Source organism: Antedon mediterranea, chromosome 7, assembly GCF_964355755.1.
Source record: "Antedon mediterranea chromosome 7, ecAntMedi1.1, whole genome shotgun sequence".
NCBI classification, from domain to species: domain Eukaryota; kingdom Metazoa; phylum Echinodermata; class Crinoidea; order Comatulida; family Antedonidae; genus Antedon; species Antedon mediterranea.
In genome coordinates this window covers 935,242-951,975 of record NC_092676.1, presented here as the reverse complement: position 1 = coordinate 951,975, position 16,734 = coordinate 935,242, and the positions used below count along the sequence as shown (strand labels likewise).

At 33.2% G+C, this 16,734-nt stretch overlaps 2 protein-coding genes across 2 annotated transcripts; one reads left to right on the top strand and one right to left on the bottom strand.

Moving 5' to 3' along the window:
• Positions 1 to 92: 92 nt before the first annotated feature.
• Positions 93 to 6,646, top strand: LOC140054149 (glutamyl-tRNA(Gln) amidotransferase subunit A, mitochondrial-like). Its single transcript, XM_072099035.1, has 11 exons — positions 93 to 145; positions 553 to 712; positions 1,092 to 1,190; positions 1,655 to 1,751; positions 2,044 to 2,250; positions 2,498 to 2,673; positions 3,394 to 3,506; positions 3,730 to 3,922; positions 4,278 to 4,395; positions 4,618 to 4,817; positions 5,062 to 6,646. Exons 1-11 carry the CDS (start codon positions 122 to 124, stop codon positions 5,256 to 5,258), a joined length of 1,584 nt encoding a protein of 527 aa, XP_071955136.1. The 5' UTR covers positions 93 to 121; the 3' UTR covers positions 5,259 to 6,646.
• A 664-nt stretch (positions 6,647 to 7,310) lies between these two features.
• Positions 7,311 to 16,121, bottom strand: LOC140054867 (uncharacterized). The gene is made up of 7 exons (XM_072099965.1): positions 15,981 to 16,121; positions 14,940 to 15,083; positions 13,125 to 13,148; positions 12,619 to 12,636; positions 10,382 to 10,405; positions 9,665 to 9,676; positions 7,311 to 8,776 (listed from the first exon to the last, which is right to left on the bottom strand). The coding sequence occupies exons 1-7, from the start codon at positions 16,119 to 16,121 to the stop codon at positions 8,684 to 8,686; spliced, it is 456 nt and encodes a 151-aa protein (XP_071956066.1). The 3' UTR covers positions 7,311 to 8,683.
• Between the last annotated feature and the right edge of the window lie 613 nt (positions 16,122 to 16,734).

Below are 16,734 nucleotides of genomic sequence, written 5' to 3'. Positions count from 1 at the left end.
TGTGATTGGCTGGATCTTTTCTGATACGCATGAGTGCACATCACATGTGTGAGATGCATCGAGGGTATGTTTTTATTTTGTCAGAATAAATAAACTTAAATCACTATTTCGGTGGTATAAGATGTCTAAATACAAGATCAAAGAAGTAAGTTTGTCACTACGTCTATTCTAAGCTGGTAGTCTTATTCTGAACTATAGAGTAGGCTAGCTAGGCCTTGTTGTACTACTAACTAGAAAAAGAAAAGGGAGCCTAAATACTAATACTAGTATAGTTTAGGCTAGGCCTAAAACTCTAGAGTCTTAGTTAGTTAAGAGGACTACTACTACTACTACTATCTACTGGCTAGGAGGAGTGTACAAACTAGACGGATCCCCTACTAGTTATCCTAGGTAGGCAACAGTACACTACTTATACTAGTGTATGGCCTAAAGGCTAGCTAGAAGGAGGTCATCACCACGCATAATGAATAAGCTTGGGTTGTGAGGTGTGTCATTGTGATTGGCCCAACGTTACAGATACATTTGAAGTTAGTATTTCTTTTCAAATTCTAGATCATTAGGCAGTTAAAAGAAGGCAAATTATCAGCTAATAAACTTTACTCTCGCTGTCGAAAACGAGCACAAGTTTTCAGTGAATTGAATTTTTTTGTCACAACAACGTTTGATTCAGCCAAATACAACGTAGAAGAAACGGATCAACGCATTTCAAAAGGTTAAATATTTTGTTTTAAATGTTCACTTTTGAATACTTTTTCTGCTTGAATATCATCAATATCATATGATATAATATAACTCTCAACATACTAACTAACATTTTGTTACTTCAGAAGATGGTTGTTCTAGACAGACAAACAAACAATCTCAATTATCTCTTATTACTATTTTCTATTTCAGGAAACACATAATGTACCCACAAACATCTCTTTACATGTTCCTTAACCAGTCTTTTGAGGTGTAATCACTCGCCTAACACGCTCTTAAAATACCCCCAAAGAAGGCACACCTACAAGAACCCTGAATGTGTGAGGAGTGCAATTCTCAAAAGACAAGGCCTGCTTAACCATCACAAGTTTATTTATTTTTGTTTTTAGGTAAACTTTTAAAATTACTTGATGGAATTCCTGTTGCTGTGAAAGACAACTTCTCCACTAGAGATGTTACAACAACATGTGCTTCAAAAAGTCTCTCTGGTATGACATCATCATTCCATTTTACTGTAGGTTTATATACTTGTAAAACTAACCTAATACCAATATAACAAATATCAAGAAGGGATGGGGCTGCAGGATCATCTGATTTCTGCAGGATCATCTGGATTTCTACTGAATCATCAAGACAAAGATAAATACACAAACAACTAAGGAGCATTGAAAGGAATTCCAATCAAGATTCCTAAAATTGCTTAATTTATTAATTATATTTATCAATTTATCAAATGTTCTGTATATTTTTTTTAATATGTGTGAAACAATAAACTTGAAAGTAGTCCCCATTTAGATTAGTTCATTCAAATGTGAGTATGCTTTAAATGCCTATAGTATAATAGTTTGATTGTTTCTATAATGCTAAGAGACTATTCTATTATTAAGGCTATTCTTTATAATACATTTAAAATAATTATTTTATAGATGTTGTTAATGGGTTTTTTCTACAGGTTACAAGCCACCATACACTGCGACTGTTGTTAAACGAATGTTGAATGAGGGCGCTATCAGCATGGGAAAACTCAACCTGGATGAATTTGCAATGGGGTAAGTTTCAATAATATGCTAACAATTCAATTGTCACAGAAATTATGATTTATGACTTTTATTTCACTCAAACTTTAATTCTAAGATTACTTAAAAAATACCAAATGTATACTTTAAATATTTCATTAAAATGTATAATAATAATCTTTACTAATCCATTACAGTTAACATGTACTGTGGCGCCCTCTACATTAATTGCTTGTAAAACAAGGAATACTTTAATAAAGAGTTGTCTCACAATACAAAATGTTTTTATGCTACAATTTTTGTTTTGTTTGACATTTTATTTAAGGAGTTATTCAAACACCGGTGTTCATAGTGCAGTTAGAAACCCTTGGCGATATCCATTTGAACGTTCAGAAAAACTTACAAAAAGAAACCATCAGTCTGAGGCCGATCATACAGATCATGTGACCAGTATCGGGGATTCTGATTGGTTTACGACTGGCGGCAGTTCCGGTGGTAGCGCTGTGGCTGTTGCTGTTGGTGCTTGTTTTGCGTAAGTTAATTTTCTTCTAATTTTTAAGATTTGTTTATTTTTCTGCTAAATTTGCCAAATAAGTGATGATGCTTGTATTTTTATGACATTGCTGAATAAAGAAACTCAACCTAAAAAGTTTAGTATGTTTTTTTTTAAATGTAACTTTCTACTGTTCGGGTTTTAACGTCTCTTAAATTATTAACATCTCTTAAATTATTAACGTCTCTTATCTTTTTAATAATCTGTGACTTTTCAATGTTTTCAGTGCATTAGGTTCAGACACTTCAGGCTCTGTACGAGTACCTGCTGCTTTGTGTGGAGTAGTCGGCTACAAACCTACATATGGACTTTTATCACGATATGGTCTAATTCCATTAGTTCACTCTCTTGACTGTCCTGGTATATTGACAAGATATATAGATGATGCTGCTCTAGTTTTAAGTACATATCATTTTTACATTTATAATTGGTAATATGAATTAGCTACTGTGGGCTAATGCAAAATATTTAATAATAATAATACTGTAATAATTGTCTTTTGTACAGTATAGTGCTTAACCCAAAAAAAATGTTTTTCTCTAAAGCGCTATGACCCCACAAGGCTAGAAACAAGGTGGAAATTATGTCATTTCATATGCTATATACTGTAGTTGAGAAGTATACTGTAGGCTGTTGAGCATGTGTACATTAACCTGTAGAATAAATTCCTAGTATGGCAACGTACCACATGCATCCTGTGTGTGTCAACCATTTGGGAGCAATGTCTAGAAGACTGTGCTTTGTGATGTGTACTACAGTATACCTGCGCACCGATCACATTTAGGCCAAGTAAAACACCCTTAAGCTCTGTCTACACTATCAAACTAGTTTAACAAAAAAAAAGTGTGATGTGCCCGAATATAGTAGTGATATGACATCATCATGTCTATGTATGAGCACATTACATCTTTCTGTGACATAAAGTTTGATAGTGTAGACAGACCTTTACATTTTAAATTGTAACTTAAATATTGATTGAGTTACAGAATATTTTTTACAGAATAGACGTCTTACTATAACTTATTTTTAATAGTATTAATTCAACTTAAACTTAAGGAAATTCCTATTTAAAAGCCAACCAGAAACAGCAAGGTATTTGTTATTTGACACCTCTTCTTTCAGACGCCATTGGAGGTCATGATCCACTTGATTCCACATCTGATGCAAGACCATTTCCACACATTTCTCTACCAGAAGATATTTCTGTTCAGAAATTGCATATTGGAATCCCAAAGGTATTACAGTATATGTGATATACCTGTTATCTACAGTATAAGTTTGGAGTTCATTTCTTACTTAACTTTTGGGTTAGCCAAACTAAGTTTTCTGAAGTCGTCATAAAAATGTTGTTATATAAATAAATTAAAAACCTAAATATTCCAGTTCTTATTAGACAATTTATATATTTTTATTTGATATACAGTAAATAAATTATTAAAATTTTTTAATATTTATTAGGAATTCCGTTCACCCTACACAACAGATAAAGTTTTAGAGGCGTGGTCAAGGTGTATTGACATGTTTGAGGCGGGCGGAGCACGTGTGTCGCAAGTCTCACTGCCCAATCACCAATATGGGTTGTCATGTTACAATATCTTAAACAACGTAGAAGTGGCCTCTAATATGTCTATATATGATGGTGTAGAATTTGGTAAGTACAAGGTACCCTCTAACATACTGTTATTTGATTTATTTTTCATTGACATAAAACTTATTTCCCATGATGCAACACAAAGATGTAAGCTCAACATAAGTAACTTGACCAATCACAAGCAATGGACTGTTCCACTTGTCGCTTAACTTAACAATAATAAAATAATTATTACCTTGTCTTAACAATAAGTAAATGAAGAATGTAGTGAACTTAAGAATTTAGTTTTTTACTTGTTGCACCATGGAAGTATGGTTGCACTAATGTTATGTGACAGTGTATTGGATTTACATACACCCATCACTCACTGAATATTCTTAATTTTATTATTTTTTACTGTGATAAATGACTATAGGTCATCGTAGCGAAAAAGGTGAATCCGTAGATGACCTTTATGCCGAGACGAGACATGAAGGCTTCAATGATATTGTCAGAGGGCGCATTCTGACTGGGAACTACTTTTTATTAAAAGAGTAAGGCTTTTATATTAGTATAGATTAGCAATGGTCATAAATCATGGTAATAACAGTTTTAGTTTGGGCTGCAATATATCATTATGTATACACAAGGTTCACATGTAACCTTCATAGAGTATAATGTTGACCTTTGTGAAAATTATACAAAATGTATGATAACATTTCTTTATTTATTGAAGTTTTTTATTATTTACTTGTTTTCTTGTTTTTATTTTACAGCAAGTATGATAAATATTTTGAGCAAGCAATGAAGGTTAGACAATTAATTTGTAAAGACTTTGAAAGTGTTTTTGCAAGTGGAATCGACATTCTTTTGACACCCATAGTTGATTACCCAGGCTTAACTCAAGCTGAAGTTACTTCAAATAAGGACAGATATGCAATGGTGGATTGTGCTGCAACAACAGTTAATCTAGCAGGTAATATTGGTTAAACAGCAATATGCTGTTCCATTTTCTTTATATGCCAGCATTATTTCTGTTACCTATTTACATTACCTTTTCTACACTCTTACATGTGACTAACTTAAAAAATTTTTTTAAAAATAATGTTTATTTTTTTTCCATTTTAAAGTATACTTGATGGGGAATTAGTTATTTCACAAAAAAAAATATATAAATCACTGCTATATGTTATAGCAATGTATTGTCTTTTATTTTGTAGGGCTTCCTGCAGTATCTATACCAGTGTGTGTGTCATCTGATGGCCTACCGATTAGTCTGCAACTTATTGCATCACGTTTCTCGGATAAGAGTCTTTTAAGAACAGCAAAGTGGATTGAAAGTCAGTGTCCGTTTCCCTATCACATGCTTGATGAGAACTTAATGAGATATCAGAACATGCTTATCTCAGATACATGATGGTATCAAACCACTTTTAAAATTAATAATTTTTTAATGACTAAATCTTGATTTGCAGTATACAGCAGAACAAATGATTGGGTTACAATGTGCCTTGAACTTTAATGTTAGTTCAAATGTATGAGGCTTTACATAACTAATGTGGTCTATCATGATAACGTGGAGTCGCTGAAAGAGTAAGGTGTTACTACAGTGTGTACAGGTTCATCAGGTGTTACTACAGTGTGTACAGGTTCATCAGGTGTTACTACAGTGTGTACAGGTTCATCAGGTGTTACTACAGTGTGTACAGGTTCATCAGGTGTTACTACAGTGTGTACAGGTTCATCAGGTGTTACTACAGTGTGTACAGGTTCATCAGGTGTTACTACAGTGTGTACAGGTTCATCAGGTGTTACTACAGTGTGTACAGGTTCATCAGGTGTTACTACAGTGTGTACAGGTTCATCAGGTGTTACTACAGTGTGTACAGGTTCATCAGGTGTTACTACAGTGTGTACAGGTTCATCAGGTGTTACTACAGTGTGTACAGGTTCATCTCAACCCCTTGTAATGTAAATGGAAGAATGTACAGCGTTTGGTGGCACTTTGAAACAAAGAAAACTTAAATGAATGTTTCTGTATTGTAACTAGGCCACTTAGTTTTGAGATGTATGTAGCTTAACACAAAGAGACCCTAAAGCTCTGTCTACACTATCAAACTTTATGTGACAACAATATGTGATGTGCCTATATATGGACATGATGATGTCATATCACTCACTACCATATTTGAGTATATCACTACCATATTTGGGCACATCACACTTTTTTGGCAAACTAGTTTGATAATAGACAGATTTAAGAATCTAGTCCATTGTGCTTCGAGACGATTGGTCTATAAAAGTGCATTACAAATACATCCATTATTACTGGTGTTATGACTACGATATTGAAACAATAATTATATTAGCAGATAATAGGCCTATTGAAACAAACCATTTGAAATTACACGGAAAACATGTGATGAGAAACACCTTTGACCTCATGAGTCGTTTGTACAATACACAAGGAAGGATCTTGCAAAAATGTAACAATTAGGATACAACATACAGTATATACAAGTACAACAGCATGCTGATTATACATTAATACTATATTTAGTAAGAGATTCAATAGGAGAAACCATATTTGATAGGCCTACTCAATAGCTGTTTGCAAAAAACGCTCAAAGCTCAAAAACCATGTTTTAAAATATATTTATTTATTTTATTTCAACAATATTTTATGAGGGTGGTTCAGTCTGCCGAAGCTGATCATTAGGGACCCTCTCAGAAATACATCATGACAAGACATAAACATGAAACAATAAAAATTAAATTAAAATAAATAGAATTTATAAAGATAAAATAAAGAACAAACAATTTACTTATTTGTTGCTTATTTGTTATCCGTAATAAAAACTAACGATAAAAGTCATGACGTTTTGATAAATGACTAGCACGCTTAAAACGTTCACGGAGAGATTGTTAAAATGGCATTAACCAGTATTTAATTGTAAATCGTTATTGTAAATCATAAATCGATATTACTGTCTTAATTTTGGCTTGTTTACTTCAACAAAGTCAATAGTATCTTTATTTAGACGTCAAGTAATATAATATTAGTATTATGGCGAAATCAAAACAGCAACCAATATGCTATTATAGTATTGAGATGTATATGAGATTTCGTAAATCGATTAGATCATATACAATGTAAAAACAAACAAACTTCACCTGACTAATGGTTGTCATCAGCTTTTTAAAGATAAGATATCCATTAAATAAATTCCTGTCATTTGATTGGACGATTGTGAGTCACATGCCGTGCAATAGTAAGTACTATTTATTGAAGAAGCAAATTCGAATCATGTCTCTTGGTTGATCTTATTCACGACTCGTAGATTTTTATTTTCTCACCATTATTTTTTCGATTTTATTATAAAAAAACAGTTTCGTCATTATGTTGATTTCAAAGTCTATACAACCGTATTGATTCTAGACGGGTAATAACAAACTAATAAGACACATATTAAGTTTTACAAAAAAAAACACTTTTATTCAAAAAATGCGAATTGTGATGAAAAATGTATTGTACGAAGTGCATCATAACAGATAATGACTGCTACTAAACACGATATCATTGTCAGAGTCCTCATTTAATATTCTAGTTATTAGCATAATATCAGACTCTTATATCGAATTCAACCTTTGTGGTAATTGAATGTTGATATATACATTGCATCGTGTTCTTCCTGGGCTTGCAAGCATAGCATACCTACGTATGTTTGAGAAGTATACCTGGGCAGCATTACGTCAATATGGTTGATCGCAAATAGCTTGAATTCGCGAGGAACGTCATTTTACAATGCATGGTTGTGGAAAGGTTTGGCAGCAAACGTCACGACGCGTACGTACAAACAACAACGTACTTACGCGTCGTGACGTTTTCTCCCAACCCCTTCCCATCATGCGTCGCGCATGCTATTTGCGATAAACTTTATGACATAATAGCCATTTTTTTACTCTGATCAACAATAATTAGACAACAGGAAATGTCTTTGATGCACACTATTCATTTAAAACTAATGAGGATGGTAATAAGTGAGAATGTAAGCCAGCATATCGATTTTGTGGCTAGCTAAATATGAATGATATTTATTATTATTACATTTTAATAACACCAACAATAATAGTATTGTCTAATTACAAATTTGATGTGTTTTTTTTTTTATGTAACACAGTTTATAGTTATTATAATGAGATGGAATAATTTATATCTTGGTCTTCACGGCGAAAACTTTGTGGCAACAATTTTACATTGTTAAAATCATATACTGTACATTGTTTGCTGTTTGCAGTTAATCCGACACTAAACAATATTCCATTCATGATACAGAAGGGACAACCATGTGTCAACTATTCAACTATTTTGTTAAAACGGATTCATATATTCATATTCATTCCTTTTCCAACAAGCTTTCATTAATTTGAACATTTCCTCCTTTTATTTTTGATGTAAAGCGCATCGAGAGCTTGCTTATGCGCATGCGCTATAAGAACAGACTATTATTATTATTATTATTATTATATATAAAAATCTACGGAAAACGCATAATTTCAAGACAGCAATGTATCAATACAAGTAGGCCTTGCTTCTTCTTAAAATAATGTTGTCCTCTTCTTAAAACTATTTTTGGTTAATTCTACCAAATTTCCTATGCTAACATTAATTGTGGGTAGGAGTTAACAAAGTGTATGTTTAATGTGTATATATAACATTTTAAATTGATAATATAAAACCTTTGCGGGTTCATCTCTGTGAAGAATTGAATTAATACATTAAATAAAACTAATTCGATGTGGCTATTGTTGGTAGCCTATAGGCCTATTCAGTTTTGAAACTCAAAGCGTCTTGACTAGAAGTGTATTTAAAATGCATCCAGTAATGAAGAATAAACTACCAGAATATGATACAGAACCGCTTGCTGTGGTCATCTGAAACAGTTAAAAGAAGTTAATTCGTCAGTATTGAATGGACGCAACGCAAAGATATACGCGCAACGCAGGTAACTTAATTACCAATCACAAGTGATGGATTATCCTACGAACTTTCGCTTGTGCTGGTGGTACCCTCACTTGTAAACTCACTCGCTTACGTCCTTGCATTCGTGTTAAAGCGTGGTTCCCACTAGCGACGCAACACAAGGACGTAACGCAACTCAAGTGAATTGACCAATCACAAGCGATGGCTTATTCGCTTGTGATTGCTAAATGTCTATAACTTCGCTTGTCATTGGTTAAAACGCTTGCGTTGCGTTTACGTCCTTGCGTTACGTTCTAGTGGGAACCAAGCTTTAGCGTTGTTCCCACTCGCGCAACGCAATGCAATGCAACGACGTATTGACGAAAAGTGCTTTAATTGCGTGGGAACCGACGACGCAACGGTGCTACAAACATCACAGGTTTGATTTCACGCAGATGGGGTCAAACACAATTATTGAAAGGGCATTTTCATACGTTGCGTAGGTTGGTGGGTTGCGTCGCTAGTGGGAACCAAGCTTTTTTGATTGATTGATTGAGTATTTTTCATTTTTCACACAAAATTCTTAACTATATAAATCAAAAGAAGACAAGAAAGTTTCAATAAAGTGTGAAAAACAGCAAGCAAAGCTATTGATCTGTGGGGCACCCTTAACTTAAAATATAAATTTACAAATAAATTATACAAAAATGTTTTATTTAGGATTCGGGACTTCTTGAACTTTCTTGAATGCTATATACGGTATAGGTTCATGGCCTTTGCTCTTATGCGATTCCCTGCTAAATATATACAAGATCGGTTGAATTTATTGAACATTTTATAGACATGCTGACGTCGCTTACCTCCGGTTCACTCTAAAAGAAAAACAAATAACACGTAATGTTAGTATGTTGTTTTCATAAATCGAAAATAACAGGTTATATAAGTTGCAACATTAAAGGAGTGAAGATGAATTGTATGGTGATATTAATAATTGGCATACTTCAAAAGCTATTGTAACTGTTATTATGATATTGTTAATGTTCACTACTTATAAGGAACCAATCAATGAAAGTGTCATTTAGTATAAAGACATAAACTAAATGATGGAATATGAATAGCACCTGATTATAATGGCCGGCAACAATAACTGGGGATGAATTGTTGATGATGTTGATGATATTTATGATGATGGCTGGTTTGAGCTTGATAATAACGCTTTTAAAACGTATAGGTTCTTCTCACGACTGAACGCAACTAAAGGCGTAATTTTACTCATCTAAAGCATGGTTCCCACTAGAACGCAACGCGGTGACGTATTGAAGCAAAGTGTAATCGATGACGAACGCATAGTGCTGCAAACACAGCATGTTTGATTTCACGCAGGCGGGGGCAAATACCATTATTATAAGGACATTTGCTTACGTTGCGTAGATTGCGTTACGTTGCGTCGTTAGTGGGAACCAAGCTTTAAAGATAGCACTGATAATAGTCTATAACAATAGATGGCCAGTAGATTGTCTATGATAGATAGATAGGCTTAAGTACGAGTAAATGCAAAATGATTAGATATAACTTACTGTAACAGTAGCTTCTGGCTCAGCCTGAAAAACAACGATAATGATACTATTAGGCTTCGGTTCCATGATATTTACATAAAATCAATACATCCAGTAAATAAATTTTAAATAATTTAAAAAAAAATTAAATTCAGACAGAAAGAAGTGTAGATAACTAAATAAAGAACGATTATGAATAAATTATACAATTACAAGTACAGATAGAAATATAATTTAAGCATACACCAGATATGTTGATGTAAAGTTCTAAGTGGTCTTTCACACCTGTTACGGCACGGTTCCGGTCCGGCGAATGGAACAATGTGAGTCGTTTTCACGATGCTCCACGCGGCTATGCGACAATCGATATGCGCGTAGCCGCGTGAAAACGAAACATTGACGTTCAATTGGATTTTCCGGCGCCGGACCGGAACCGTGCCAGAACAGGTGTGAAAGACCCTAAGGGTAATATCATCAATATACATCGATCGTGCTCATACAACACCATTTTTTTTTATCTTTTGTTGTTAACCACCACCTTCATTCATTCAATGTTACATAAAAAAACAATTACAGAACTATTATATGTTTACATTATTTTCTGCATATTATGTTATCTATTGCATATTTAAGAAAAAAAGTTGTTTACTTATGAAACGTTTGTTATCATAATTTGTGTTTCTTTCAGTTTATATATTTGTATATAAATATAATATCAATACATTCACACGCATATATATAGAAATACAATTTCTTTTTTTTATTGTATAGTCTCAATTGAGTTGTTGTAATTATGAATTAATTTATTTTTATTCTAAGATGAACCTCATACGTCTTTCTACAATTGACATAAACTACACAAGATCACGACAACAAAATATTGATTAAATAAATCATGAATGATTCCACCGAACTTTCGAGTTAAAATAACTATAGCGATTGTCGCCATGCGAACGCAAATAAATGTACAAAACAATTGACCAATCACAAGCTACTTAATCCGTCGCGCTTGTATTGGTAAAATTCGTCAACGCGCGCGTAAGAAATATGTTAGTTGTTATCATCGTTTATACGCGCGTAAAATGACATTGTGTGTACATCCTTGCGTTGTGCGTTTATGAGATATCGCTACACAATGAATCAACATTATACAGTATTACGAAGACACGCTAAATAGTTAAATATCGTGTAATCTCACACGAATATTGCATGGGTGTATTAATGACGTCAAAAACTTATTATTATTTTATTAGCCTACGTACCTAATTATTAGTAGCTAGCATTTCATTACAATACTGTTTAAATGTCTGCATGCCAAATAAATATAATGATAAAGTTAGGTTTGTGGTATAACATCATGGGTTCCCAAAAGGAAATACATGGTAAGAATGTCTCGTGACGTGTTGGTTGTTGTTGTGCTATTGCCAACGCCGTCGTGGCCTAACGACCAAAATGTCGAGAAACTCTCAATTGTACTGTGTTTCCTTTTCGAAAAACGGCGTGCCACAAACAGCATAACTTTACTAATAGAATAGAATTCATAACTTTATCCGTGAGAACATAAAACACGTTTGTGTATTAAGCTCTGTCTACACTATCAAACTAGTTTCACAAAGAAAGTGTGCCCAAATATGGTGGTGATATGCCTAAATATGGTAGTGCTATGACATCATCATGTCCATATGAGCACATCACATTTTTTGTCACATAAAGTTTGATAGAGCTTAAGGCCTACATAACGCTATAGAAAAAGATTTTGCCTTCAGTTACTTTACTGTGTATTTAATATTAAACCAAACTTGTTTAATTGGAAAACAGAATTCTACATATTAAAACAATCATCAAGCTTTGCACATGCACAAGACGGTTTACTGCAACGTAATTCAAACACATTGAAACTGAATCACAAATAAAAGGAACAGCATAATTCAGACCATTCATCTAATTTAAAATGAATGAGCATACAATATCGCGTATAGAAGACATAAAGGGGTATTAAGACTCATCTTAATCTCTGTCAACACTATCAAACTAGTTTGACAAAAAAGTGTGATGTGCCCAAATATGGTAGTGATATGATCAAATATGGTAGTGGTATGACTAAATATGGTAGTGATATGACATCATCGTGTCCATATATGGGCACATCACATTTTTTTGTCACATAAAGTTTGATAGTGTAGACAAGGCTTAACGACATGCAAACACGACTATCACACTCAAATCAATGCACTAATACACGCCATGCCTATACTTACATTACCCCCTGGCTCTGCCTACAACATTAGTGCGGATTGAGAAAAAAAATTAACGCGCTATAAGTTTTATAACAATATTATATTCTTTTTTATATACAAGATTGGTTCCTTCTAGAACGAAGAGAGTATTATAATTTGCCCACCGCAATTCTTGGGATAACTGATCAAGTTCTACGCGCGCGCAAACCTTGCCTTGCGCGTATTATGTTATCATCATTGCGTTTCTCGCTGTAGGAACCAACCTCGTTATTAATGTAATCGTCACATACAAATTGAATAATAGTAGAATAGATTATAATCAGTTATCATGTAATAAGAATCATGGTTGTATTTATTATTATCATGTTCGTCAACGTGCGCGTAAGAATTATGTTAATTGTTATCATCGTTTGAACGCGCCCAAAACTTGTTTTGTTGATATAGAGGGCCTTCACCAACTGGTACTAATTATACAGATTATGATGTTTATAAGGTATGATTATATTTTAAGGATAGCATTTACTTACAGATGGAGTCGCTTCTGGTTCCGGCTAAAATTCCATTAAAAAAAAATAGAATATGAATAATTATAGTAAATAATAATTTATATTACAATAAACAATAGTAAAGTAATGGAATATCAATTTTGAATATTTTCTAAAATGCCGATAGTAATATTTGTTATCATTAAATTTTTGTTATAATGTTGAAAGGCCTACACAGTACATTGCATTGTCGATGCGCGGGGTCACACGTTTCTCTAATTCAGCAATCCATATCCATTTAATGATTATAAATTAGGAATGAATTTAAATGTGTATAAAATAAAATATATTTGAATATATAAGGATTCGCTCCCGCCTAATTTTCATCAAAAAGGAAAGCATAATAAGAATACATTATTATCTATATATAAATTTACGTAAGGGCAAAAATCGATAAATCGCGCGTTATTTCTAGAATGTTTACTCGATGGTATATAAAGTTGGTTCGTACTTTCGGTACTAATTTTAACCACCTGATGTAACCCTGTTTACTAATTAAATTGAGTTCGATAATTAGTTATTGACGATTAAAACGAATTTAGGTTCAACGATTTGCCCCAAATAGGGGTGTTTTCCGATCGTGGTATACACTGTCTAATGGATGTCAATTTGAAAAATACCCGCACACAATAATACGAGGACACTTCGCATTTTCCTATCTCCTCCTACGATAATTGTTTTTAATAGCTGAAAACTGGTTGAACAGTTCGAGTACAGCATCATAATGTTGAAGACAGGCCGATTTTCTTTAAAAAATGCTATTTTGATACATGTAATATACGTTTTTACAAATGTATTGATTTGTGATGAATGGAACATTCCAAATTATTTGGTTTAACTATAGAGGTATAGATTTAGATTTATGGGCCTCCTTGGAGAATAAACATAAATAGTATTGCAATGCTGTACAATACTGTTAAGGTATTAACCACTTTTGATCGCAATTTGAATCGCAAATTTCTTACTGTGAGTGTTGGTACTGTTAGATATAATATAAACAAATATACAAATAAACTTTATTACCGTGAGTGTGGGTAGGCCCTACTGTTAGATTATAAACATATAATATACAAATAAATAAACGTTATTACTGACAGTTGCTTCTCAACGTTTGTATTAATTAATAATTTAAAAATATATAAACGTACGTAGTGGTGTATCGTTACATGTACTTTAGTATTTCAATCGACTATGACAGTGAGAGTTTTAACAAAGTATTAAATCGTAAATGTTTTACTGTATTTAGTGGTATATTATTTATAGGCCTATAAAACATTAAAAACAATATTTCGTTACTGAGTGGATAAGAATATATTTTAAAATGTTTCCTCTTTGTACCTATCTTCTTCCCCCATCCCTCAACCCTTAATGTTACATACAAAACACAAATTTGGTTTGTTTAAATGAGTCCAAATAAAAAAAAATGACTCATTTTGTTTCTCTCTCGGAAGTAATTCCCAGGGTGCTAATTTTAGCTGACTACATAAATCATCGTGTATATTTATTCGTTTCTGTAAACGACAATGTATTATAGTCCTGCAGTACGTACTATTTGAAATCTCCATTTTTTTCTCGCTGGAAAATACTGTGTATTCGAGAACCATCTGTGGGCACGACCTAGATGGTACGCGAGCGAAGCGAGCGTGCCATCTAGTAATTATTAATTTTTACATGAATCATAATATTTTTTATATAACAATGTATTGACTTTAAAATAGAGTATTGCAAATGTGTTTTCGTCATAAAGACTAATCCTAAAAAAAACACCACAATGCTAACATTGCAATATATGCCTACCTGCAATGTTGTCTGTGCATTGACTACGAATATAGCAAAAACTGCTAACATAAATGACGACAGGATGAGGACATTGCGCATGTACATTGTTGCCTTCTTCAAGAGAGCTGCTACGGAATGTTGTATGTAGATGACGTAAAGAGACTGAGAATAGAAACATTATATCATCTAATAAATCTAACATACGTACGAATTCACCATATTTGGTGGAGTAAAAAGAAAATTCATTTGATGGGCTGAGACAATCGCTCGTTTCAATTTAAACGCCAGTTCAAAATATAAATATAATTTTCAATTTCCCCCACTCATTATTCGTCCTACGCTTCGATTAATATTTTAATAATTAATAAGCAGATGGTGATTTTCCATTTTAAAACAGGTTATTTCTTTTACATAATAATAATAATAATTATGAAATTTCATAAAAATCTGATTCTTATTTCTTAGTCTGCGTTCACACTCTGAGCCTGGATTCGGTCCGGTGGCTGGAGACCACCGGGCTGAATTACATTTTGTTAATCATACACTACAGATACGTTTTTATACACAATTTCGGAATAATGTAGTGTGAACGGGACCGGGGTCCAGTCTGCATTCATCCAGGCTCAGTGTGAACGTACCTTTAAAAAGTACTGTACTTTATTTCTGGTCCCTGGACAAAATCCAGATACGTACGTAAGAAGGTGTCTGATGCGGGTATTTGACTAGATTGTCGACGCGACACTATACGTAGGCGTAATGTATTACATACACTAAGGCGTGGCATGATGTAGTTTGTTAAACGATTACATAAAACGCCTTAAAATATAATATAAAAATAATAAAATATTGTATTTCTTTGAGATTTCAAGCGACAAGTTCTATCAATTCTTTTATACTGTCTGATTATATTTCTATAAAATAAGCCCATCTCTTTTGAGGCATGATACTCAGCATACTGATACATAATTGAATAAAGGAATACGTAATGTTTTATTACTAATAGGCCTATTAATCAAGCGCTAATTACGGTATGTATATTAATTAAGCTTTGATACTTACTGAGTTGTATTCGCTCCGAGTGATGCCTGCACAATGATTGACTTGACTTATGCAGGATACTCTTAAACTGCTTCGAAGCAAGATCTTTATGAATATTAATGAGGTAGGTGCGCATGGATGTATCCATGGAGTAAACTCCATGATGTATCGTATATTATTTTATGTGACACGCACGATTGTGAGGAAGTCAAACTGTGATCTTGCCGATATATTATAGCATAATAGCTAATGATAAAATAAGTTGAATTAGCAATAGCATGTCAAATAATAATATTTGAACAGTTCATTCTTATATAGCGTATATAATCAAGTTCTCATGATAATATGAATGTGAATAAAAGTTGTGTTTACGCCACAAAAGATGAAAAAAAAGCTCTCAATATGCTGCACATTTTTACCTGGTCATTTTGGATCAAAAACATAAGTTCAGGAATTTGATAGGCACGCCATAATTACAATAAGTGTAGCCTGTGCTCATTCAGACAGGCAGACAGACAGACAAACAGACAAACCATCCTGCAGTAGTAGCATTATATTTAGTAATTGTCATGGTGCAGAATAGGGTCTAAAATATAAACTCTAAATCGCCTTTATATGAAATTTTAAATATGGTATTAATTTTTATTAAATAATATATAATCAATATTTTAGAGAGGGTAAATCGCAATGTACTTAAAGAGAGGCACCTGTTGTTTATCGTCTCATACGGTAGGCTAATCTAGACTAGATTAATGTTATCAGGCACCTGGCAGTA